We start from the raw sequence: 12,196 nt of genomic DNA, 5'->3' as shown, positions 1-12,196 counted from the left end.
GTATTTTACTCTGGCAAGTAAAAAGTATGCAATCTCCTCCTCGCCGGGCCCCCTGACGCCTATATTGAGGAACCCGGATTTTCCCCTGGGCTTATCTGGGTTCCTCCTGAGGGGATGTTGGTCCACCCCCAAGGCATACGCGGATAAGTTTTTCCGTGGAGGATTTTTTTCGGGAGCTTTCTTTTTTTCACAATGATGCTCTTCCGTATAAACTGCCGTTTTGGTCATACTTTCAAATTTAGACATTTTCTCACCTCCTCCTCGCGCAGGCTTTAGTTCGCCAGGCCCCTAACTCCTCTCGAGACCCTTTGCACTCAGTCAGGTCCTCTTAGACACCTTGTTTCCAGTTAATATCAGTTCTTGGAGGTTGATTCCAGACCTAACTCGGATTCGGCCTGTGTTCAATGGGAGCAGGATTTGGGAATACAGCTTTCAGAGGAGAACTGGGAGGTGATCAACTCCAGGATACATAAATGCTCCTTCAACACCCACATACAAGAAACAGGCTTTAAGTTGTGGACTCGATGGTATAGGGTCCCCTCTCTACTGCACAAGTTTTCATTGTCTGTGAGCGACCGCTGTTGGCGGTGCGCCCTGGAAGAGGGAACGCTGGTGCATGTGTGGTGGGAATGTGCTGCCCTTCAACCCTTCTAGAAGTCGGTACATCAAATCATTACGGAGGTCTCTGGCATCGAGGTAGATTTTACCCCAGCTCAGTTTCTACTTCACCATTAGAGCTGCAACAGTTATTCGATTAAGTCGATTAAAATCGACGATGGAAAACGTTGTCAACGTTTTCCATCGTCGATTCGTCTCCATACTACGCTGATGGATAAATCATACTCGGCTTCGTTGGCCATGCATATGGTAAATGCTGCCCGCATGTGTGTCCCGGTGCATTGACGTTCTTTGCGCACACCAACCATTGGAGAATGGTTTAGAAGACTGAATAGAGTCCAGGAGATTAAGGAACTCATCCACACATCCAGAGACACGCTGGGTAAATTTACCACAACCTGGGCATGCTGGTTGGACTTCAAAACGACGACTGGGTACACGACACACCATCACCACTCCCCCTAAGATTTCCTGTGCACTGCATAGGCATTTTGGGGATTCTACACAACCTGTCTTGACTGGATTTTGCTCTTGACCTTCATAGTGGATTCGGGGTGTGACCACCCCTGCTTAGGCGGGAGAGGGGTTCTATAGATGTGTGGGGAGGTCCGGTAGGATCCCACCCCTTTCCTTTCCCCATTCCTAGGGGGAGAGGAGAGAAGCATAATTGTGTGTGTTGTGAGTATTGTTGGTGTCTGGTCTGTTGTTGTCACTCCTGGTGGATTTTCTGGCAATGGGGAAGGACTGTCTGGCTGTCCGGCTATCCTTCTAGCTTATACACTTTTTTTGATTTTAGCTTATTTTATCCATACCTCATATCTGTCTTCCTTCTGAGTCTAAGTATGTGGCCTCCAAGCCGAGCTCTCATTTCCCATTTATGTCTGTTTACTCCTTACAGCTAAGCAAGCTCCATAAGCACTAGGCCAATCAAGTTCTGATGTTGCCTAAAGATGATTCTCTCACTTGGAGGTTCTATTTGCTTTTTGTTTTGTTAATTTTTTTTTTTCTCCTCTGTCGTCGTGTATTATCCCGATTATGTATGTTTTTGTACTATGATAATCTGAACTGCATTGTTTTATGTATGTTATAAAACTGTAATAAAAGATTATGGAACAAAAAAGAAAAAAAAAAGTTTGGGACGCCCCTGATTCTAACAGGCTCCAGACCCATTCTTATTTTGGCCCTATAAAATTAGAATAAAATAGAAGGATTGAATTAATATTGGCTGCTTAGATGAGGCAGTTGGCTTTGTCTACAGGAGATGTTTAAGCATACAAAATTGTCCAACTACTAGACTGTGAGGCATATGCAGATCTCCCAAGGTTTTGTTCTCATCCTCATAGTTCTTCAAATAGTCACCTTTCATAATTGCAAACATTTTTGGATGATTCCGTGCCAAGAAACATATTGTTATTATTCTAAGAAAGGACCCAGTCATTACAAATATGTCATTCTGATACCTTAGCATTAATTCATGTATTGATAGTAATCCATATATTATTTTTTATTTCACAGACTGATACTTTACTGATACTTTCATCCACATTTACCTGCAGGCCAAGCTGTCCAACAAAAGTGTCAGTAAAGCTGCCCATATACCTTGCGTTCATCGGACGACACTTTTCGCCCGATGATCGAACCATTGTTTTCATACGGCAGTCCCATTCTGCCCCGATCATCACAAGGTTGGATCAGTGGTAATTAAAAGAAAGCACCGGGACAAATTGCGGTAATCGACCACATGTATTTTCGTCTGCGCATGTGCAGTGTAAATCAAACAAATTTTTACGTACGGAAACGCCACCAACCTTGCGAAAATCGTACGATCGGCCGAAGTTTTCTAGCCTGCTGGTTATTCAAAAGTCGATCAATTGTACAGTATTTGTGGTTGTACACTGCCCATCAACCTTACGAATATCATTTATTCTAAAAGGCATCACAATGCGTTAGTTATGTAGTGCTCTGTAAAAGATGTTTAGTTTTGGAAACAAGAGGAATGACAGTGTACCATTGTGGCTGCAGCAGAATCACAAAGCCACCTTTGATGACCCATATACTGTAGCCCTGAGAGGGCTTCACAAACATGTAGGAGATCTGTATACTTGCAAATATTTATTGAACATTGCCATCTATCCATTAACATATAGTCCTTCTTTAAAAAGGGCTACAAAATTATGGCAATATAGCAATATATACCCTTGTATGACATAGCATCATCTTCCTATAGCCATCTCTGCATTTAGAAAGAATTATGCTTACAGTTGCCATACTTGTGAGGATGAAACGTTGCCATGTTCACAAAATTTTAACTGGATTTATACCTTCGTTCTTGTGATAAAGAAGCTGCATTAACACAAGATAACAAACTATATATACAGTTTGTGTTGCCGTGCGGTGCCATGCATTCTTAATGAAACCCCAATGTACATACACTGATGTAAATGCTTTGCATGTGTTACCTTGCCCAAAAAGTGAAGGAGCATTATTCCATGTGTTAAGGTGCATTGCCAGCCCATTCAAAATAAATGGACTGCCTTTCTGCAACATGCATCATGTATATACTGTATATGTACTGTATATATAATTTTGCTCACTAAGTATGCTAAGTAACGTGTTTTTTTAACCATACATTTTGTTCAAGGTCCTTCTGGAGGAGACAGGCTCAATTTGTCAGTACAAGACCAAACTCCATTGCAAGCTCCTTCCCACAGCTCATGTCCAATGTGGATGCTGCTTATGAGGTGGCAGAAAAAGGAACTGCATATTTTTTTAAAGGTAAAACAGCCGATGCAAAGTACATATATACCCGAAGGGTATAGCTAAAGCCACAGCAAACCATCAATGGAGAGCTGGATCATCCACAAAGCAACTTCAGTGGAAGCCTAGGGCTCAATGGATGTCTGGGTGGGGGGCAGCTACAACCTTCATGCTCCTGCAGTCAGTCAGGGAGATAGCACAGTTGGTGTGTCACAAGGCATTAACAGCCAATACAAATGGAGTGGCTAATGGGGGTTGATGCAGGTCTGATGGGTCATACAATGCCAGTACAGGCAATCCATATAGAGCAGATGCACCATGATTATTGAAATCCGTATCAATGTCCCTTGAAGGGATGAGAGTGCCAAAGCTTCTTTACCTAGTGCCCTGTTCTGCCTTAATATATAGCTACATTCGGCTGCTATGGGGCCCAGAACTGCCTGGTTCAGTGGTTTATGTAGGTAAAAAAAGCATTTGGCTGAAATTTGTATGTAAAACCTCTACAACAACTGTGATGAAAACAGTAAGTATTCTGTAGCACTAGAGCAGGGGTAGGCAAACTCTGGCCCTTCAGCTGTGGTGCAACTACAAATCCCATTAAGCATTGCACGACTCTGACAGCCTTAGGCATGACTCCCAGTGACAGATGCATGATGGGATTTGGGAATTGCAAATATTTCCAAATAGAGATTAGAGAGAAAGGGGATAGTTTAAGGGGTTTATTTAATGCATTGTGTTAATGAGTGGGCTTTAAGGTGTCAACACACATACACAAATTATAAAGGTAAATGGTGAGATCTACATCCATCAATTGTCATTGATAAGATTTGCAATAGATTTGAATTGTCTGTACTTTGCTTGCCCCCTCAAACACCAACTGTCTACAAGTGTTTCCTTCTTGGAGGGGTAGACAGGTGCACTTTGACCAGTTATGATATCCACCTGATTTACTACAGGGGCATGGGGGTTGTAGCTGGGCCCCCTAGACATCCTGCCAAAGCTAACTTATGGAAGAACCAGCTCTGGATGGGATTGTGGTGTCTGGACGAGGAGGTTGATTGATTGACATGTAGACTTTGCAAGGAAATAGATCTGAGGTAGATAACACAGTCATGTCTAATTAACCAAAGTCTACAGACAGATCCCTTTAAAAGCATGTGCAAAGCAAAGGCAATGCACCCATACAAAGTAACACATTCTCATGGGCAGATCAGAATAAGCATGGAGGCGATGCCTTTGCTTTGTATACGGTCTTTTTCATAGCATGCATCATATTGCCTTTGTTACCCTTTACTGCTAATTAATTGGACTATATCCCCATATATGTGGATAAGAGTCTCTCTCATGCTGCTTCGCAGACTGTGTTTGGATATGTTAAAATCTAGATGAGTGGAATTCATTCTTACGTAGTCTCTTGAGCTTATTGGTATTTATACCTGTAGTCCACACTCCAATGAATGGAGTTTAATTCATGATTTTGACCAAAAACTGTTCAGATAGTATGCTATATAATAACCTGTAATGGGTTCATGTTTACACGAGTTTAGATACTACTGAGGACTTGGGGGTCTATTCACGAAGCTGCCGAAGGATCTGGCCGTAGCTTCGGCCGATCCTTTGGCTAGCTTCGGCCCCAGGACCCCTTCGGTTCAGTAGAACCGAAGGGGTGCTGTACGGGCTATTCACAATAGCCCGTACAGCTCCTGATCGTGGCCGAGCGGCTCAGCCGAGCCGAACGCACATGCATTGGTTTGGCTGAGCCGTGCTGAAAGCCGAAGCTGGCCGAGCGACAGCCTGCTTCTGACAGCTAGGCGGAGCCAGCCGTGATCTAAAATGTGTTTTAACTCTTCCTCAGGTCCCCATTTCTGGGCAACAAGAGGTCTCCAGATGCAAGGACCTCCCAGGTTAATCTATGACTATGGATTTCCCAGTAATGTGCAGAAAGTAGATGCTGCTGTCCACTTGAAGAACAGTAAGAAAACACTCTTCTTTGTTGGAGAAGATTTCTACAGGTATATTTTCAACACACATTAAATGTTCTGGATAGTTGCAAATGCATTTCTTTAATTTCAGTGGCTGGTTAACCAATTATGGACCTTTTATGGGATATACATTATATGGTCAAAGGTTTGTGGATACCACCTATATGAGTTTGTTGAACATCCCATTCCAAAACCATGGGCAAAAATATGGAGTTGTCCCTTAGTCTTCTGTGGCTATAACAGCCTCCACTCTTCTGAGAAAGCTTTCCATGTCATTTTGGAGTGTGACTGTGGGAATTTCTATTAATTTAGCCAAAAGAGCAATTGTGAGGTCAGGCACTGGTGTTGTATAAGAAGATCTGGTTTGCAGTCGGTGTTCCAATTCAAATTCATCCCAGTGGTGATCCAAAGAATGCATGCCATTCAAATTGATACACACCAAACTTATCAAACCATGCCTCTATGGACCTGGCTTTGTTCACAGAGGCACAGTCCCCAAACTGTTGCCACAAGGTTGTAAGTGCACAGTTGTCTATAATATCTTTTCATGCTTTAGGATTAACAATACCCTTCCCTAGAAAAACCTGAACTCAATAATATGGAGCTGTGTCCACTGAAAATGCACATATTGCAAATACTTATAAGCTCCACAAAAGGAAATAACTAGAAGTGCCTGAGCATGGCAATGTCAATGTGCAACAAACAATACAATATACTATAGGGGTCAGTGTCTATGGGCCTTAATACCCTTCTCAAAGGCTTCTCTCCCCATAAAAGCCTGAATGAATGCAAAAGCAGCTGAAAGGGGTTAAATGGATATCAGAAGGAGGTCAAATACAGATCAGCTTCACCTGAAATAATTGTTTCCAAATGATCTCAGAAGCTTTTCAAGCTCATGTCAAATGCATGTTGCATTTGTCCATTGAAGCTTGTTAACAAAGGCCCTAAAGGGGATTTGTTATTATTTGACATAAAAAGGTTCTGCTAATACAGATAAACTCCTATGGAAATCTCATCAGGGAATATTTACAGCCCAACTTACACACTTTTGTCCCCCATTCCTCCCTCCTGGAAGAAAACCCCACATGCGCGTTTTTGCCGCATTTGGCATTAAAATCAATGGAGCCCAAACGCGCTGAATCTGCCTGAAAGAAGCTCCTGCACCTTTTTCCAGCATTCAACGTTTTTACAGCTTGCTGCTAAACGCTCAGGTGTGAACAGGGGCCATAGGAATGAATGGGAATTCTTGTGTTGTGTGTTTTGACGCTTAAGCTTTCAGCGTCAAAACACCCAGGTGTGAACAGGGACTAAAGGGGTTCAATTCCACCTTAGCTATATATCTAGCCTCATCTTGGAATTCTTTTATCTTATTAAGTTGTCCCTTCATAATGTCCTGATTATCAGATATGGATATTTGGACCAAACCAAAGCTCATATCTACTGGGGAACTACTTAAAGAAAATTCTAAATGTGTAGTTGGCTTTTAACAATGTAAAATACATGCTGCAGAGGGAGTACAAAACAAACTGTGCTCCATCATAGCAGCAACACACAGTAGCTGTTGTCAATATTTTTTACAGTCCTTCAAAAGTCCAGGTCATCTAAAAGAATAGTCTCTGACTAACTAAAGCTGTACCTGCATGGCAATGGAGGTGATGATTATTATTATACAGGATTTATATAGTGCCAACAGTTTGCGCAGCGCTTTACAATCTGAAAGAGGAGGGGGAAATGATACATAAGGAGGGAGCTGTGTGGGGATGAATTATTTGAGAATGTGAAGGTTCAGTGGTTAGGTCGAGGTGGGATAGGCTTCCCTGAAGAGACGAGTCTTTAGGGAACGCCTAAAGGCAGTCAAGGTGGGAGATAGATGGACAGGTTGGGGTAAAGAGTTCCAGAGGATGGGAGAGACTCTAGAGAAGTACTGGAGGCGAGTATAGGAGGAGTGGACAAGGGAGCTGGAAAGCATGAGGTCAATGGATGAGCGGAGGGGACGGTTAGGGTAATACTTTGAGACAAGGTCTGAGATATATCCGGGGGCAGAGTTGTGGATGGCTTTATAAGTGACTGTTAATATTTTGAATTTTATCCTCTGGGTAATTGGAAGCCAGTGCAGGGATTGGCAGAGGGGGGATGCAGACACTGAGCGGTTGGTAAGGTGAAGGAGTCTGGCAGCTGCATTCATGATAGACTGAAGGGGGGATAGCCTGTGTAGTGATGATGATGCCTTTAGATATGTAGGGGTGAAAGAGGTGAGAGTGAACAGAGAGTTCCCGTGTCTCCATATAGCAATTTTACTCTCATACAGTATTCTTTCCTGGTAACCACTGCCCCCATGGCAGAAAGTTAGGGGAAATCTAAAATGTTATAGTTGTCAGAACAAGAGTAGAGGGTGAATCTCCCGTTGGGGACACTTGTTCAAATACAGGATTTCTTCCTTGCTTTGGAGAGATCTCTGAACTTCTGTTGTGTCTCTGTGACAGCAAATGAAAGGTATATCTCCAATAGGGACAAATACAGCAATAGTAATCTATCAGATGATCTATCCCTTGCACACTCTATCCAAAATTGCAAAAATAATTTCAAATCATTTTGAAATTATGATTTGTTTTTTAAAACGATGAAGACATGCACGAATAAGCTCTTCAACTTCCTCATATGATTAAGAATCACAAATCCACTTAGTATTAATAGAAACACAAATTAGTCAGGGGTTGCGGGTTTGATCAAACAATGAAAAACTGTGTGCTTCATATAATTGAATATATCCTTTCCATATATAGATTTTTTTTTATCTCTTAAAAGATTACTGAACCATTATATCCTTTTACCAGACACTTCCTGCATGCAGAGTTCACAGAGGCCTTCCCTGCCCATAAAAGAGATTCTTTCTAATCCTGACACACCACATCCATAAGTGCATGCGCCACATCATCAGTATAAGTGGCTAATGCCTACTTGCTCATTAAGGTCCAACTAAACGTCCAGTTTAAAACAGTCAAATATATTCCTATTGCATCATAACTAAAGGTGTGCAAAGTCTTAGAGCTAATTTTCTTATTTTTGCAAATCGAATCAATGTTGTCACCCTATTACAAGAAGTAGTAAATCAACAAATCTACTGGTAGGATTGGCAGATAATAGAACTTTGTTGCATTGGGGACTCTGGAACAGAAACGTCTGTGTTCATTCTATTGCTGGACTGTGACATATATTGTAGCTTTTGATTTTGCTCATACTTCCACTGTAACTTAATAAGTTGCCCACTCAGATGGTTTCCAGTTATATAAGTGTTTTTCTCTCTCTGCAGTTATGATGAAGCAAACCAGGTCATGGAGAAAGATTACCCGAAAAGCATTGACGATGAGTTTTCTGGGGTGGAGGGAAATGTGGATGCAGCAGTTGAAGTAAATGGTGAGTGACCCAAATAAATCAAATAAAATATTGTAGGGGAATTTAAAACTGATTTTACAATAAATTAAAACCACCTCATGCTTAATATCTATTCTAGCCTTTCTCAACCTTTTTACAATGAAGGAACTCTTGAATAAATGTTAATACAGCTTGCAGTACATTAGTGTCATCAGTGAGTTGTAGATAAAGCAATCAATATGTAGATATAACTAACACAAACACTAGGAAAAATATCAAACAGTACAGTATACTAAATATGTGCATGACATAATGAAAAAACCACTAAATTTGTAGTAACACTAATCTTGCATCGTTGCTCACTGGTAACACTAAGGGGGTTATTCACAAAGCTGCCAAAGGCAGTCGAGTGAATAACCAAGCCGAAGTGAAGTGAGCTGAACGACGTTCAGCTATTCACTCTGGTTCAGTACGGCTGATTTCAGCCATACACCGGCTGAAATCAGCTGTACATCGGCTGCCTTCAGTCAGCCGAACATGCTCTGTTCGGCAGAGCCGAAGTGCAGAGGGACTTCGACTCAGCTGATCCAACATCTGGATCGGCTTGGCCGAAGTTCCGGCAGCTCACTCGCTGTCATTCGCCCCTACTCTCATAGGCTCTGAACGGCAGTGAGTGAATAGCCGAATGCCCCCAAGCAGCATTCGGTGTGGCTATTCTGCTCGGTACCTCTGTGGTACTGAGCAGAATATAAAATAAGTGAGAAAAAAAAGTTGAAAAATTATTTTTCAAATGTAAATAAATAGGAACATTTTAAAATAAATAAAGATATTTTAAAGAAGAAAAAAATAAAAACAATTGGGTGGGAGTTAGTGGTGACAGCCAGCTCTGCCCAACTGTTTCCTATTGGCCAGCACCTGCCAGAGTCTTCTAGCAGGTCCCGGCCAATGAATAGCAACTGGGCGGAGCCAGGACATCACGCCCGGCTCTGCCCAGTTGTTATTGTTTAATGACAGAACAGCGTCCCCAGGTCATTTGGGGACGCTGATCTGTCATTACAACTGTCATTACAGCTGTTATTTGCGTGGAGATCGGTCGGCTTCAGCCGACCTTCTCCGCGCTTTAGCTGTCACTTCAGGCTCAGCCGGGCTGAATCATATGCCTTCGGCTCCGCTGAGCCGCTTGGCTGCTGTGCGGGCTATTGTGAATAGCCCATACAGCAGCCCTTCGGTTTGACTGAACTGAAGGGTAGAGGCGGCCGAAGAGAGCCGAAGCTACAGATGTATCCTTAGGCTCCATAGTGAATAACCCCTTAAATTTGCATTGGTGAGCAGTAGTAACACTAATTTTGCATTGGTGTTCAGTAGTAACACTAATTTTGCATTGGTGTTCAGTAGTAACACTAATTTTGCATTGGTGTTCAGTGGTAACACTCATTTTGCATTTGCGCTCAGTGGAATAACACTAACTGTTTGCAGGGAGTTCAGCTTTAAATAATGCTGTTTAACACAATACAAAATGTGAATAAACGAACTCATTGTAAAATATACAGTCCCGTGAAACAGACAAACATACAGGTGAAACTCGAATAATTAGAATAGTAAAAAAGTAATTGCAGTAAGTTCTGCAAAAGGGGCCCAAACCAAGTACTGAGTACATATGCATGCTTGTACTTTTCAGAGGTCCGATATTGTTCTATGTACAATCCTTGTTTTATTGATTGCATGTAATCTACTTTTTTGAGGTTGTGGATTTGGGGTTCTTGGGGTTTTCATGAGCTGTAAGCCATAATCATCACAATTATGACAAATCACGGCTTGAACTATCTTGCTTTGCATGTAATGAGTCTATCTCATATATTGGTTTCACCTTTTAAGTTGCATTAGTGAAATAAATGAACTTTGCACCATATTCTAATTATTCGAGTTTCACCTGTAGGAACTTCATTAAAATTGGCAAATAGGCCGTTCACTTTGCAAGGGAATTTTCCCTGTTAGTTTTCCTTGCTCATGATTGAGCATTTTTTTCTAAGTACATTTCCACCATGTTACCCCTTTCACACATAACCTAATACTTAGCCCTTACTCTAACTTCTAAACCTTAACCCTAAAACTTAATACTAAACTAATTCCTAAAACCAAAGCCTTTGGTTTAAATAAGAAAACTCTCTAAATCCTAACCCTGACACTTAATCAAGGAAACCTGTAATGAGAATAATATACTGCCATTCTCCTAGTTGTCTGGTTATGGATATGCTGATTCAATGGCTTTTCCAGTCCATAAACCGGAATAATTATGCAAATAAGTCTTCCAGTCCTGTTGCATGTGTGTTTAAAGTGACACTAAACTCAGAAGGTCAATCTTAAAACTGTATTCAAGTACCTTAACTATTAACAAAACTGTATCTCTATATTTGTGTATCACTCGGCTGCAGATTCTCAAATCATCTCTGAATTGGTGCTGACACTGTTCTTCCTTCTGGAGGGTGGTCACTTTTGCTCCCCACGGTCCCTGTGTGTGTTGTAAAGTAGCCACTGCTCCAAGCTCACTCCTGTAATGAACTACAATCTCACGTTTAGTTTACTAATTTGTACTGACACTGTTGTCCATCCAGCAATGAGTCCGGATTTGAATCCCATAGAGCGCCTGTGGAGAGATCTCAAAACAGCAGTTGTGAAAAGGAACCCTTCCATTCTGAGAGACTTGGAGCAGTTCCCGTAGAGAGGTGTAAGGAACTCATTGATGGTTACAGGAAGCAATTGATTTCAGTTATTTTTCCAAGGGCTGTGCTACTAAATATTAAGTGAGGGTGCCAATAATTTTGTCCATTCAATTGTTGGAGTTTTGCGTGAAATGTGTCAGGTTTGGCTTTTTTTTTTTCCTCAACTTTTTGTGTCATACCAATACAAACAAAATAAATAAGCATGAGAATGCCTAAACATTTTTAATTGCAACAATGTTCTTTCAATTGGATATTAGATTAATGACTCTTTTCTTCCTCTTTTTAGGATTCATTTACTTCTTCTCAGGCCCAAAAGCATACAAGTACGACATGGAGAAAGAAGATGTGGTCAATGTTGCTAAATCCAGCTCCTGGACTGGATGTTGAGTCAGAGCCAAACAAGCTGTTACAAAAGGCATTTGCAAGAACATAGGAAATTGTATGAAAGATGTAAAATTGCATCAACAGAAAGAAACCTGGTCTCAATATAGTGTAAACAAGACCCAGTACTTTGTAAATATCTGGGCTGGTGACTCAACAATTTTGAAATATATATGGCCAGGAAATATACAACACAAAATGAGACCAAAAATAAATATGTTCAAGTTTTGGGATCTTATCCTAACTGAGTATATATAGCAATGGCATATTTTTATTTATGTATTTGTGAAGGCCATATGTATCCCCTTTAAAGTAACTGTCAATTTATATTTTACCTTTACTGTCCTTTCTTTAGAATATTCTTAA

General features: G+C 41.2%; 1 protein-coding gene across 1 annotated transcript in view; it reads left to right on the top strand.

Annotated features, from left to right (window-relative positions):
- Nucleotides 1–11,836, top strand: part of LOC108786940 (matrix metalloproteinase-20-like) — a 37,443-nt gene extending 25,607 nt beyond the window's left edge. Inside the window, exons 6-9 of the mRNA XM_018556364.1 lie at nucleotides 3,260–3,393; nucleotides 5,231–5,387; nucleotides 8,668–8,771; nucleotides 11,736–11,836. Coding sequence (XP_018411866.1) covers nucleotides 3,260–3,393; nucleotides 5,231–5,387; nucleotides 8,668–8,771; nucleotides 11,736–11,836 — 496 coding nt within the window. The remainder of the gene's footprint in view (nucleotides 1–3,259; nucleotides 3,394–5,230; nucleotides 5,388–8,667; nucleotides 8,772–11,735) is intronic.
- Nucleotides 11,837–12,196: the final 360 nt, after the last annotated feature.

The sequence above is a fragment of the Nanorana parkeri genome, unplaced genomic scaffold (genome assembly GCF_000935625.1).
Source record: "Nanorana parkeri isolate BGI_ZX_2015 unplaced genomic scaffold, ASM93562v1 scaffold235, whole genome shotgun sequence".
Classification (NCBI taxonomy): Eukaryota; Metazoa; Chordata; class Amphibia; order Anura; family Dicroglossidae; genus Nanorana; species Nanorana parkeri.
The sequence above is the reverse complement of the archived record's forward strand: the minus strand, read 5'-3'. Positions and strand labels throughout refer to the sequence as shown.